Below are 14,581 nucleotides of genomic sequence, written 5' to 3' on the forward strand. Positions count from 1 at the left end.
TGATAATGTCATCACCTGTATAATCGTCTACTGATCATGCACACCCACAGACACACACACACACATGCACACACACACACCCACAGACACAGACAGACAGACACACACACACACACACACACACACACAAAGAATTGACAAAAATTACCTACTTGAGATTGAGGTCCTTATGTTTCATCAACAGGACACAACATTTGTGACACACCTCTTGCATGTTAAATTGATTGCAGTAAGTAATGTGTTTGGAGACTCATTTGAGTAGGTAACACTCCATGATTAGAAATACACAACATAAATGAGATAATAAACCATTTTTTTTTTTGTGGTAATCTAAAACCCCTCTTTTTATTCATCCGTTTATTCATTTACCTTCCATCTCCAACAGAAACATGAAAATTTGATATCATTTTACAGAAAATGAGTGCATGCTAACATTATAATGTACAATGAACAAAATCCATAAATGTGCAATTAATAAGGAAGGTTACAAAAATATTTTTAGTACATTAAAATGCTGGATGTTAGGCAGAATGCCAAAGAAGCAATGCTTGAAGCAGGGAGAACACCTCCCTTCTCTTCCCACCTCCCTGCTGGAAGGGTGCTTTTCCCCAAACTCTTGTGGTTGTAACACCAGATTTAGAAGCCAGATAAACCATTTTCCAGGATTTATGTATACTTACATAACCAGCAGTGAGAGGAGGATGTTTAATGAGGAGAATTTCATGCTATTTTGTAGCACTCCTGCTATCAGGAGTCTACCATACTTCTTGTCAACCTCCTGTTTTCCTGGATATTGCCCATGGATATATATTCTGGATTTGTTTGAGCTTACCCAGGGAGGTGGGAAGAGTACCCCACGATGAAGGCGACATGCCAACTGCTCCAAGCAAGATAGCATCTTTTCTCCAAACAAAACTTTATAGCTGCAAGTGGTGTGTGGTGTGAGGTTCAAACTGCCTGCAGTGAAACCTAGGAATTCAAAACTTTAATTTCCTCTTGTGAAAGGGGAAATAATACATGTTTAGATTGGAGAGTTGAGTGTAAGATGAAACTCTTTTCTTTTCTAAGCCACATGAATTCTGCAATGCAATTGTTTGGTCTAAACATAGAACTTTCTTCTGGAAATCATTTGTAGTGAGTTGCAGTTTCTCTTTTTTTTTCCAGTCTTGGGGATTTTATTACACATCACATCACCCATCTGAATAAAAGTATATTTTAGTACTTTCACTACACAGTGATAGCCATCTGAACTAAATATGCTTTGAATAGCTATGTATTCTTTTCAAGTGACAAAAAAGTATCAGTTATATAGGGTGTGATGAAATCATTTTTTTAATGAATAATGTTGTATATCAATACGTATTTCATTATCTGTTTATTTATCTATTAATGGCATTCTGCAAAACATGCTTAATGAAAACGTTTGAACCTGACGTTACTCTTGTTCCAACTACCTATATAGTATGAAGTAAGTTCTAAAATTAAATCTTTTGCATATTGATGACTTTTGCCCAAGCTGTTCAAAGTACACATTCCAGTACCAGAATTAGGTCAAGTGAGAATGACTTTCATGATATGATTGATGGCTTGTAGATATTATTCTAAAGTTTTAGATGACAAAAATGGGGAAATTGCCATTTTGAATTTGTCATACCGGATAAAGAGACCGAGCATCTCATTTTTTTTTTTTGTCTGCTAGGAAGGGGTGTTCATTCAATAATGCATTGAAAATGGAAAAATCAATTGTTTCAGATTTTATTGTTTTTTACTGAAACATGTTTGAGACATGATGGTGTATCATCATGACAAAAAAAAAAAGAAGTTCAAATGAAAGATTGATGCTAAATTTCTTGTTCATATTCATGAGGTGATGACAGCATTTGTAGTTGTAGTAATCACAACCCACATCTTTCCTTTCTGAGAAACATTAATTCTAAAATGCCATAACTCTTTTTATTTTAGTTTATTGAAACCTCCACACCTTTGCATGTGTTATTTTACTTAATATGTAAAAGTTGATTAACATGGACTTGGTTTTCTGGAGAACTGCTGAAGGTTTAGGGTTGTTGCCAATGAAAAGAATATCGCCAAACTAAAAAAAAGTGTCATTAAAAAGGAAAGATGAGGAGGTTGTAGAATTTTACAGCTTCATGTGTTTTCAATAATCAGTACTGTTGATCAAAGTCACATCTAAAGAGGAAATCTACCCCTAGATGAATAAACTTAGTTTAAAAGAAAGAGAAAAGTATTCCCTACAGAAAAACAAAAAAATGACAAAAATTGAATAAGAAATAAGGAAGATATGACAATTTGTATGATACAGAATGGACAAAAAGCTCATATTTCAGCTGTATAAATGTAAAACTTAAAGGAAAATTAAAAAGAACAAAATTTTAACTCTGATATATCTTGGTATGGGAACATGCATGCTTTTATTTGCATTAGCAAAAAAATATATATAGTTTTTTAGAATGAATTTCATATATTACATACATGAAAAATTATGAGGGTATGACATCAATTCACTCATTTGAATATTCAGAAGGACTGGTCAAGAAATGTTCTCAGAAAAAAAATTTGAATTTTCAGAATGTCACATCTTTATTATTTTTTATCTGATTTTCATCAGTTTGTATCATTCTGTAGGGGATATTTTTCTCTTTCTTTTGAAGTTTATTTTTGCGGTGGATTTCCTCTTAAAGTATAAAATTATCCTGTTGTAATGATTTGCCTTCATAGCCTTACAATTCTTGTGAAGGTTTGTACATGTGATAGAAAGCCTATAACTAATCTTCATGTGACAAGAATTCAAAACTTATAATTCCCCATTTTTTTAAAAGGTATTGTCAAGATAGACATTAAAGCAGTCTTCAATAATTAATTCTTTTAAATATATTATTCTATAAAATATGTGAACAAACCTATGAGATGTAAGCACCCTCTGTGCAAAAATGTTTTTTTATTCAAACACAGACGTACAGCACCTTCTGTTATAGATGTTTTGAAAATGCCAGTTTAGTATTTTAAGTTGAATCAAATGAATTCACAAGCACTTCATGCCTAATGGAGCCATTTTCTGCACAACATTTTTACATCTTTGGAGAGTGAAAGTGAAATCAATCTCTAGGAATGACAGCCAATTGGTGTTTATCCAAGAGAAATCATTGTTTTCATTAAAAAATTTTTTTTCCTGAATGTATATATCCAAACTACATTCCAAGATCTCCATGGAAGAGGACAAGGAAGTGACATTTGTCAGGTGCAATAATGTGTCAAATTGTCAATTAAATGTTCTCCGAATAAAGATGGGGGGGGGGGGCTGTTGCATCTTCTGTATACTTTGTAAATTAATTAATTACATGTAGCACTGTCACACACATGTATGCATACACCCACCTGCCATTTGCATAGTACACACTATTCCACATCTACCATACAGGATTTCTATAATGAAAGGAATGGTGCTGCATACCGTCAACTATGTAATATTTAAAAGATGAAAAGAGGAGATTGTAATGCGTTTAGTGTCTTACAGATTTTAATGGTTGCACCAGATTTTTGACATGTCACACATCTTCTGCAGAGTTTTTCTTCTTTTCATTCTGTGTTTACTAGATCCAACACAATTAGTAGTAAAGAACAAAGTCAAACTGACAACAGATCTCACTAGTTTGCTATGGACATGGTGCAGTTCAATGGATCTTATCCCTTGTTGATCATGAGCTTAGGGATGGAGGGGGGGGGGGGCTCCATCTGATGCTTGGCACAGGTTTGGAATAGTTTGCAGGCACAAACCCTTGTTGGTCGTAAAGGAGTCTGCGCCAAAACTACTACTTGCACCACTTTGGCACTGTCCCATAGGCCCTGTGTTGAAGCTTGTTGGGAGAGGCTGCAGTGTAGTGGCGCGTGTATTAGTCTTGGCGCATGCAGACTCCTATACGACCAACAAGGGTTTGTGCCTGCAAACTAGGTTTGGAATGCAATTTGAGATCTATCTTTGACTGTTTGCTCAGCGATCAGCCTCCTGTGGTGCAGTGTTTGATCAAGTGCAGGATGTTTCTTTCTGAAGCATTGCACCATATTCTTAGAAGAGAGACATAAACCCAGAAACCCAGAAACATGAGATTGCTATAACTGCGATTATCATCTTTTCCATGATTAAACACATTTCAAAACCCACCATCCAAACGTGTCTGCAAAGGCCTTTAAGATCAAATTTCTTGAGCTGTTGCATTTATCATTGCTATTTTGAGTCCAGAAGGAGACCTTACTGCATAGCTCCATTGCAAAGTTGATACTTAACCTATTTTGCAATAAAATTCTTCCAATTTTCATTAACCCAATAGTCCCAGAGGAAACATTTCTATGGTTTGGTGTTTTACCTTTCAATTAAAAGGGATGGTACTGTTTTGGTTGAGATGGGGCCCGAGATGGGTTTCAAGTTTCAAACTTTTTTTTTTTTTTTTTTTCAAAGGGAATGACAGTTTTGGTTGAGACCTAACTTCAGGTTTCTAGCATTTTTTTTTTTTTTTTTGTGAGATAATGAGAAACCTCTTTTGAAATATGACAGAGCATACAATTCTAAGAGGAATTCAAATCTTATATGATGAAAATCTATTTAGAAATGGCTGAGATATTCAAAAGCAAAGTGAAACAAAGAAATCCTAATATTTTAAGTTGGGTCCCATCTTTTATTAGGATCGCTGTGTTTTTGATATCTCAGCCATTTTAAAACCAATTTTCATTAAATAAATTTGAATTCCTCTTAGAGTTGGGACTGTCAGGTTAATGACAATTGGAAGAGTTTTATTGCAAACATGGATTCAGTATCACTTTTAACATTTTAAGTGAGTCCTTCAATAAAATAGACGAGAGTAGAACCTTTCCAGTGATACCTCACTTGATGTATAACAAGAAATATTCTTGAAAGTTATGATGATGAATATCACAAGTCCTAATATCTTAAATGAGCAAAAAGTGAGTTAACTCAGTTTAAGTTTGACAATTTTTATCATCCCGGGTTTGTATAAAACTTCCACTTTACCACCTAGGTTGGTCATATACTACAAGATGTCATATGGACCTCAAGTTGATTTGACATTAATGTTTATTTTGATGAGACTTTAGAGAGGAAAGACATTTTGAACTTGATGTGGTTTTCAGCCAGGGAAAAATCATGATAGAAATGGGAGATATTCTTGTCATTTGTTTCTCTGTCAACTAAAGTAGTCTAAAAGTCTTTTATGTTTGCTTGTGTTTGTTTGGTGTTTGTTTGTTTTTTTTTTGTACTAGTGTGCAATTAAGGCCAGTATGATATATTTGTCCCCGCCGAACGAGTTCGAGCAGGGGACTATGAAACGGGCTCCGTACGTGTGTGTGTCCGTGTGTCCGTGTGTCCGTCCGTCCGTGTGTCCGTCCGTGTGTCCGTCCGTGTGTCCGTGTGTGCGTCCGTGTGTGATCAAAATCTTCAATTTGCTACTTCTCTGTCATTTATGAGCCAATTTTGATTCTGTTTGCTTTATATGATAGCACTACATGGGAGCTTTGAAACTTGTACACAGAATTTCAGTCGTGACCTTTGACCTTGACCTTTGACCTATATTGTACATTTTGCTACAAAATGCTACTCCTTCGCCATTTCTAACCCGATTTCGATTCCGTTTGCTTTATGTGATGGCACTAGGTGAGGGCTTCAAAACTTCTACACAGAATTTTGACCTTTGACTTCTTTGACCTTTGACCTTGATTTTTTGACCTATATTGTACATTTTGCTACAAAATGCTACTCCTTCGCCATTTCTAACCCGATTTCGATTCCGTTTGCTTTATGTGAAAGCACTAGGTGAGGGCTTCAAAACTTCTACACAGAATTTTGACCTTTGACTTCTTTGACCTTTGACCTTGATTTTTGACCTATATTGTACATGTTGCTACGAAATGCTACTCCTTCGCCATTTTTAACCCGATTTCGATTCCGTTTGCTTTATATGATGGCACTAGTTGAGGGCTTCAAAACTTCTACACAGAATTTTGACCTTTGACTTCTTTGACCTTTGACCTTGATTTTTGACCTATATTGTGCATTTTGCTACAGAATGCTACTCCTTCGCCATTTCTAACCCGATTTCGATTCCGTTTGCTTTATGTGATAGCACTAGGTGAGGGCTTCAAAACTTCTACACAGAATTTTGACCTTTGTCTTCTTTGACCTTTGACCTTGATTTTTGACCTATTTTGTACATTGGCTACAAAATGCTACTCCTTCGCCATTTCTAACCCAATTTCGATTCCGTTTGCTTTATGTGATAGCACTAGGTGAGGGCTTCAAAACTTCTACACAGAATTTTGACCTTTGACTTCTTTGACCTTTGACCTTGATTTTTTACCTATATTGCACATTTTGTTACAAAATGCTACTTCCGGCGGGGACATATGTTACGCACCGCGTAATTTCTACTTTTCCTTGTTTGAAGTGAAAACCTAATCCATATGTATGTAGACTTTACAAGATGGAGTTTAATCCAGCAGAGCACTGGAAATGAGAATGGAGTTATTCAGCAGAACAGTAGTAATGATAATTAGATTTTGACATAGAATAGGAAAGTTATGTGACTATAAAGTTTCAGATATTTTCACATCAACAGATTTGATGATATGATGCCATCTCCATACCGATTAGTGTGTGAAGAACAATATTACAGAAATCATGTTGTTGTTTTTTGTGTATAATGGTGTACTCAGCTGCATACCTACTTTGCTTTAAAAGTCATCTCACTTTGAAATTCATCTTGCCTATTTTTATTCCACACTCATTTCATGACAAGGATATAAGTTATTCCTTTCTGCCTGTTCAAAAGAGAAAATGATAAGGTTTTTGTATTGAATCATTGGCAGGAGAACTATGGGGAATATCATACAAAGCTTTCTTTAATGATGTTGCCCTTTTCAAAGGCCCACAGTCTATTGGTAGTGATGACAATCACAAATCAAAGAAAGATTGTTGGCTGGCATGTGTGTTTTAAAGGGATGGTATTGTTTTGGTTGAGATGAGGAATCAGTTTCAACTTTTTGCAAGTTAATCATGAAACCACTTGATATAGAATGTTAAAGAGCATCCCATCCTAAGAGGAATTCAAAGTTTGTTTGATGAAAATCGGTTTTGTAATAGCTGAGATATCCATAAAACAATTACCGAAGTGATCCTAATAAAAGGTCATGGGTCCCACCTTTTAGTAGGATTGCTTTGTTTTGAATTTCTCAGTCATTTCAAAACCAATTTTCATCAAATGAACTTTAAATTCCTTGTAGAAATGTATGCTCTTTCATATTTCATGACAGGTTTCTCCATTATCTCTTGAAAAAGTTGGAAACCTGAAGCTCCATCTCAAATGAAACTATACCATCGCTTTACAGTATCTTAAAAGGATCAGATGGCCAATTACCGGTAATTAATGGCCTGTTAAAAATGAATTAGTTCCATGTTAACAAGATTTCAAATGCTTTTGCGTGAAGATATACAGTTTTGGACTACTGCTCAGCGATCAATTGTCCTGTAGAAATCAACAATGTCCAATCATGGACCCTATAGGCCCGAATTCACGAAGGTGGTACAAATGAAACCATGGTTTAAACCATGGACAAAAACCATGGAACGCCAAGTGTCGCATGGAATATTTCGTTACGAAATCAGTCATTTCGTCGATGAAATGTTTATTTTGTAACGAAATGACAACATGTTGTAACTCAATGAACATTTCTTCCACGAAATATTCCGTGTGACACTTGGCGCTCCATGGTTTTTGTCCATGGTTTAAACCATGGTTTCATTTGTACCACCTTCGTGAATTCGGGCCATAGGGTCCATGGTACAATGATGACTCAAATAAATTTCTTGACTAAGCTGTCACCATCAGTTGGCAAGAATTCTCTTTGTGTTGTGCTTGTAAACAGCAACCCATATCAGCTGTGACTGCTTGTTTGTGTTTTTGGAAACTGGGGGGGGGGGGGCTATCTAGGTGGTCAGACTTTACTATCAGATGCTTATCAGCTGTGTACATCTGCTCTTTTACTCCCCAATTCTTACTTTCTAATTTTTCAGGAGCTGTGAGGGGAAGTGAGCACAAGAGTGACCTCTGGGTCGCTGGAAATCCATCTGCTATCAGGAAGTGGATTCTTGGACATTGGCTTGCTGCCAGGAATCCTCCTGGTCTCCATTCAGCTGAGTGTGTTTAGCTTGAGAGCTGCCAGGGATAACCTGGAGAGTGAGGGGAGGTGGAGCACACACAAACACAGGACACCTGCACACGCCCATACACTTCGCTGGCTGGCTCATGCACACACACACACACACACACACACACACACACACGCACGCACCGGGTGCACACATACAAAATACACACATACACATACACATGCAGGCTTTCATGTGCGCATGCAATTCATATTCATTTTTGGTTGTTGGAGTTGGCAAAGAGCTTGGCAATCGGAAGAGGAGTCGATTTGAAGTGGGCGGAGCCTTGTGCAACTTTGTGCAGCTGGGTGCTATCTCCTGGAGCAGAACTGGTCCACTGGATGTTTCCCTAAAAAATCTCAGGCAGAATGGGTGAGACTGGTGTAGTTCCTGGCCTAGGGATGATCCTGCTACTCATTTCAATGACCTCTATCCAGCTGGTGGCTGGAATTGAAGGTAAGATCGTAACAACATTAAATTTAACATTTGCAGATGAAACAAAAACTCAGCTATAGTACTTCAAAATAGTTCTAAAATGTGAATTAGGGATTAAAAAAAAAAACACCCTAAAAATTTTAAAGTATTGTTTACTATTGGAAGCAGTGATTTAAAAAATGTTTGAGTTATACAAATGTATGTGATGCATATGTTTGAGTTAAAATGTATTTGATGCATATGTGATGGTCAGTTGCATCACAAAACATCCTACCATATAAAAATGTTGAAATAAAGCCTAAAGTATAAGGAGATATATTACTCTTTTTCCAAATAAACCATAACTGTAGACAGTTTAGTCTATAAACATTTTTATTGTATTAAACTATTATTCACATTTTGAATATTTAACAATATTTAAAGGGATGGTACAGTATTGGTGGAGATGAGAATTGAACTTTTAACTTTTTGCCAGATACCAAGAAAACACTTTTGAAATAATACAGAGCATACCATTTTAAGAGGAATTCAAAGTTTATTTGATGAAAATTGGGTTTGGAATGACTGAAACATTCAAAAACAAAGTAAAACAAAACGATCGTAGTAAAATGTGGGTCCCATACTTTATTAGAATCACTCTGTTTTTTATATCTCAGCCATTTCAAAACCAATTTTCATCAAATTAACATTGAATTCCTTATGGAATTACATGCTCTTTCATATTTCACAAGAGGTTTCTCATTATCTCACCAAAAAATGATAGAAACCTGAAATTAGGTCTCAACCAAAACTATATGATCCCTTTGACATTGATTATACTGATTCAAAATTTTACATTGGTTGTTTCTATCACTAAGTCACATCTTAGAACTATTTTGAAGCATTAAAGCTGGGTTTTTGTTTCATCTGCAAATGGTAAATAATGCCTTTAAAGATATTATTTCCCATTTGCAGATTAAACACAGAGTCAGTCATAGTGCTTCAAAATGGTTCTGAAATGTGAGTTAGAGATAGAAAGAAAAAACAGTGTGAAAATGTAAAACAGTATAATCAATGTATTGTTAGATATATGCAAAATGTGAATAATATAGTTGTAAAATTGAATATAGTAACAAAATTGTTTTTAGAATGTACCATCTACAGTTATGGTTTATTAAGAAAAATGGTGACATGTCCGTATATTTTAATAAATAGGCCTTATTGTGAAAATTTTATATGGTAGGATGTTTTGTAGTACATCTGACCTACACATATGCATCAAATGTGATTGCTTGAATATTTTTATATCACAGCTCCCAATGGTAAACAATAGAGGCATTTACTTTGAAAACAATACAACACAAAACATATCAAAACAAGAGCCACAATGGGATAGAAATTACTTTGTTGATGTACCATTCAAACTGCCTGAAGAATCAAAAACTTTCTTGCGTTTTAGCAGGAAGTGCACATGCCGGTGAAAATTTATTTCGTGGTTTCTTTTAGTAAGTAGGGTGCATGGAAAACTTGCCTCTATGCAAAATTTACCTGTGTCTTTGAGTGTATAGTTGACAGGCAGGAGATTACTATCATGTCAGGTGACAAAAAATGTGAAATAAGGCTGCGTTTTTCTAAAAATTATCTGAGGCAGAATCACGATCGTAAATGTGTTTAAAGCATTTTAGGTGGTTAGATATAGGCTGCGTTCATGCGAAACTAGAATCGTGTTTCTAAACACGTTTAGTCGCTAAACGTGTTTAGTTGCGTTGCGTTCATGCGATTTTTCCATTTAAACGCGTTTCAAAACGCCGATCTGAAATGCGGAAAAAAGGGCGTTTTGAATCATGATTCTGCCAGAATCACGATTGCAGAAACCGCATGAACGCAACCGTGATTTCAATCATGATTCTATGACGTCATTGTGCGCCGTGCGCATGCGTGTCTCATGGGGTATCCCACACACAGCTTCTAGTTCTGTGCGCGCGCTTGAGTACGTCTTATGAATCGTGTGTTTTGGTACCATACTTGCACTTGTTTGTTTACATCAACGCCAAACACGGATTCTATGCTAGTATCTAATGTTAACTGTTTAATATGATAATACATGTAATTACTCTCCGATTGAGTTGATAAAAGTAATGGCTGCAGCACTGTGTCTACCAAGGGAAACAATTGGAGCTTTAGGATTATTCCTCGATCTGTTCCTCGATCTGTGGGCAGAGCCTGAATGCCACAGCTTATCGGAAAGTATTCACCGAAATAAAAACGTAAAGGCCTGTACAGTTGGAATAATGGGGTCTGGCTCGAGTTGCAGAGACGTGGTAGACAAGGTCAAACTGCGCAGTGCGCTGCACAATGGCAAAGGATGAGCTGAGCCAGAATCAGCGTTGCGAAAGCCCGCATGAACGCTCTTCCGCTGAGACCGTGATTTGAAATTCCGTTTTGAATCATGATTCATGTTTGTGATTCTGGCTACGAAATTCGCATGAACGCAGCCATAAACGCAACCGTGTTTTCAAATGCATTTAGAAATGCCGATTTGAAACGCTGTATGAAGGGCATTTTGAAACATGTTTGAGACCACGATTGTGTTTCTGTGAGTAGATAAATGCAGTGCCATTTTGAAATGCATTTATATCTCAAGGTCAACTCCCAGCTGTTTCCAGTTGTGTTTTTGTACCCATTATTTGCGTGAATAATGAGGTGTGTTTGGTGGTACACAGTTGACCCTTACTTCCCGGGTCGAATGGCACAAAGCAGCTGCGCAGTGACAACACTTGAATCGCGATTGTGTGATGGTTAAATAAACACTGCCTTCTGAGAATCGCGTTTCAAACCATGTTTGCAAACACCATTCCAAACAGTTTCGAAACGTCATTCTCTCTCTCAAGTTAGATAATCGCAGCCTAAAACGGGTGAACCTGGAATAGAGCATTCACATGGGCAAAGTTAAAAAAAAAAAAAAAAAAAAAAACTTCACTCTTGAGGAGGATTCTTCATTTCTGGTTTTCTTCGCTCACACTTATACTGGTTGTTGCCTAGCAACTTCTGATGGAAAACTGGAATAGTCAAAAAATTAATGGCTTTTTCAGAGAGCAGTGACAGTGCCCATAATTGAAACCCACTTCCTTATTGAGAAACCCCCATAGGCTTTGCATAGGAATGCAGTAGGCAATTATTTCAGATAACATTTGATAAAGCTCTGAAAAAAGAATGTCCTTTTTTTTTGGGGGGGGGGGGGAAGGGGAATTATTACTTCACTTTTTTAGGTTGTACTTACTTGTATGCTTTCTTTGTTTATGTGGCATATGATAATTTTGTCATAACTGTAAGAAACTACCGAAAAAGCATGTCAAAGTGATTGTATATGGCTTGGCATTACTTATTTGATGAGATAAGAAACTTTTAGTTTGGGCTCATTTGCTCATCCCAAAGTTTCAAATTTATAACACCTGCTTTTTTTACTCCCCGAATTGCTGCTATCTATTTTCCAGTTGCCAGTCATACTTGAGAGCAGACAAACAATTCAAATAGTCAATAGTCAACTAAGGTGTCATTTTTTTCCCATCAATCCATCTGCTCCAGATCTTTATTACAAATTAAAGGGATGGTATGCTTTTGGTTGAGAAAGAGCTTCAGATTTCCATCTTTTCAGTGTGAAAATGAGAAACCTCTCATGAAATATGAAAGAGCATATAATTCTAAGAGCAATTCATAGTTTATTTGATGAACATTGGTTCCAAAAACAAAGAAGTCCTAATAAAAGGTAGGACTCACCTTTTAAGGACCCCTTTGTTTTACTTTGTTTTTGGATATCTCAGCCATTTCAAATCCAATTTTCATCAAGTAAACAATGAATCCCATCTTAGAATGATATGCTGTTTAACATTTCATGAAGTGGTTTCTAAGTATCTTGCAAAAAGTTAACAGCTGATTCCGCATCTCAACCAATACCATACCATTCCTTCAATTTGATATAAACTATAACTTTAGCCGCAGGATGTTCGATGGTATGTTTTCTGGTAAGGAGAATAGAAATGAATAAATACATAATGTCAGTGATCAAAGTTATATGAAGTTAGGAAACTTTATTTCTGGGTTTGCTTCCACCATGGAAGTCAAATGATAAAGGCAATATTTCCTGCTATGTTTGGAAACGAATTGAAAAATATTTCCCTTGCAGATAGAATTAAAGCTCAAATATGGTATTCAGCAAGGACTCACAATTCATCTTCCACCACTTGGAATTTCCTTGCCATACTCAAAATTTATCTTCTGCTACTTGAAATTTGTTTGCATTATATTGGAAAGCTCTACTAAGACACCTGTATGGCTGTTGTGAATTGCTGCGATATTGACTTTTTTTAAATTTGTTATTTTTTTTTAATAGATCAAATGTAAGATATCATGTAGCACCCATGATCTGGTAAGCGCTCAGACTGAGTACTTCCAGCGAACCTTTTTGGTTAACCTGTTGAGGATGGTTTGATTTTGCTACAACATGCACTCAGACATCTGCCTGAGTATACTCGGGACCCGTCCTCAACGGGTGAATATTTCGCACTTTTGCCATTACCCGTGTGGTGGAGAGACTTGTACATATTCATGAGCTTGTCAGGAAACATGAGAGTGTACCAGGTCCAATGCCATATGAAGCTACACGATTATTGTATGGGTATCTGGATGTTGTGTCTGAATGCTCTCGTATCAGTTTATCAAATATCCATTGATGAATATTTGATACGATAACTTGGTGTGTCTGAAAAACGCTTTCAGTGACTGCGTGAGAAATTGGCGACATCCCAGTCGATGGCAGGCTGCAGTCAGATTGCCCTATTTTGCACCCTACACAGTGCCGTGATTAGAATTGCAGTGAGATTGGTTTCAAACGATCATATGACAAGGATCTGCCAAGTAAGATCCGTTGAAAGAGGTTACAATTTCTCAGAAATGGGAATTTTATATTATTTCTTTACTTCTCTCCTGAAATGATAGAATTAGAATAATTCCACAAGTACTTCCCAAGTCAAAAGATTGGCCTGACAAGTTTATTTCAAAGTATACCATTACACCAAACTAGCTAAATGCTAATTTATCAGCATCACAGCTTCAAATAGGAATATCTACTGGTCATAGCATTTGATAGGAATGATGGAAATAACTAAGACTAACAAGGATTTTGATAAAAATTGGATGACGAAGGTCATCATGCAATAGCCAGGAGTGTCATGTCCTGCAATCATTTCACTCACTCACTCAGATTAAGATTACCTAGGTACCTGAACCAAGAACTGAATATTTGAAAAGACCATTTAAATATAGATATTATGCCAAGTAGTACAATGATCTTCCTTTGGATGTAAAGATTTCTCCCCAGTGTTGGTATATATTATTCAAATCTTAAATAAGTATGCTGTAAGGTTGTTTCCCCATCATTTCAATTTTTTATATTGTAAATTAGAAATAATTGTATTCTTTTAATCATTAATGTAATATAGACTATGATTTGTTTCATTATCCCAAATGTTTTTATGAATATACCAGTAACAGGTTCAAGTCCATATGAAGAAAGAGGCACCAAATTGGACTTATTGCAATCAATAGGTTCTTTAGTTGGAAAGAAAAAAAAAAATAAAGTTGATAACGAGTCGGTTGATACATGTGAGGCCATAATTTAGACTGATACCCTTTTCATAAACTCATCCTCCAATTATCCGCCTAAGAATTATGCGGACTTTTCAATAAAAAATGCGTTCAAAAACTCTGAAAATTATCTGCACTTTTTTTTACGAGCGCTTGTCCTGAAAAAGGTGGATAATCGTCATGATGACTGCACACGTCCCTCCTGTGACCGCACCCCGGCAATTATCCGCATAACTTTGGATTTGCGTTCACAAACTCCAAATCTGGTCCCGATGCTGCTATTATGCGGAT

At 36.3% G+C, this 14,581-nt stretch overlaps 1 protein-coding gene across 1 annotated transcript in view; it reads left to right on the forward strand.

The window, feature by feature from the left end:
• Positions 1-8,388: 8,388 nt before the first annotated feature.
• The window catches only part of LOC140237052 (uncharacterized), a 44,429-nt gene continuing 38,236 nt past the window's right edge, over positions 8,389-14,581 (forward strand). The window contains exon 1 of the mRNA XM_072316992.1: positions 8,389-8,689. Coding sequence (XP_072173093.1) covers positions 8,602-8,689 — 88 coding nt within the window. The 5' untranslated portion in view covers positions 8,389-8,601. The remainder of the gene's footprint in view (positions 8,690-14,581) is intronic.

This window comes from Diadema setosum, chromosome 13 (genome assembly GCF_964275005.1).
Source record: "Diadema setosum chromosome 13, eeDiaSeto1, whole genome shotgun sequence".
In the NCBI taxonomy this organism is placed as follows: domain Eukaryota; kingdom Metazoa; phylum Echinodermata; class Echinoidea; order Diadematoida; family Diadematidae; genus Diadema; species Diadema setosum.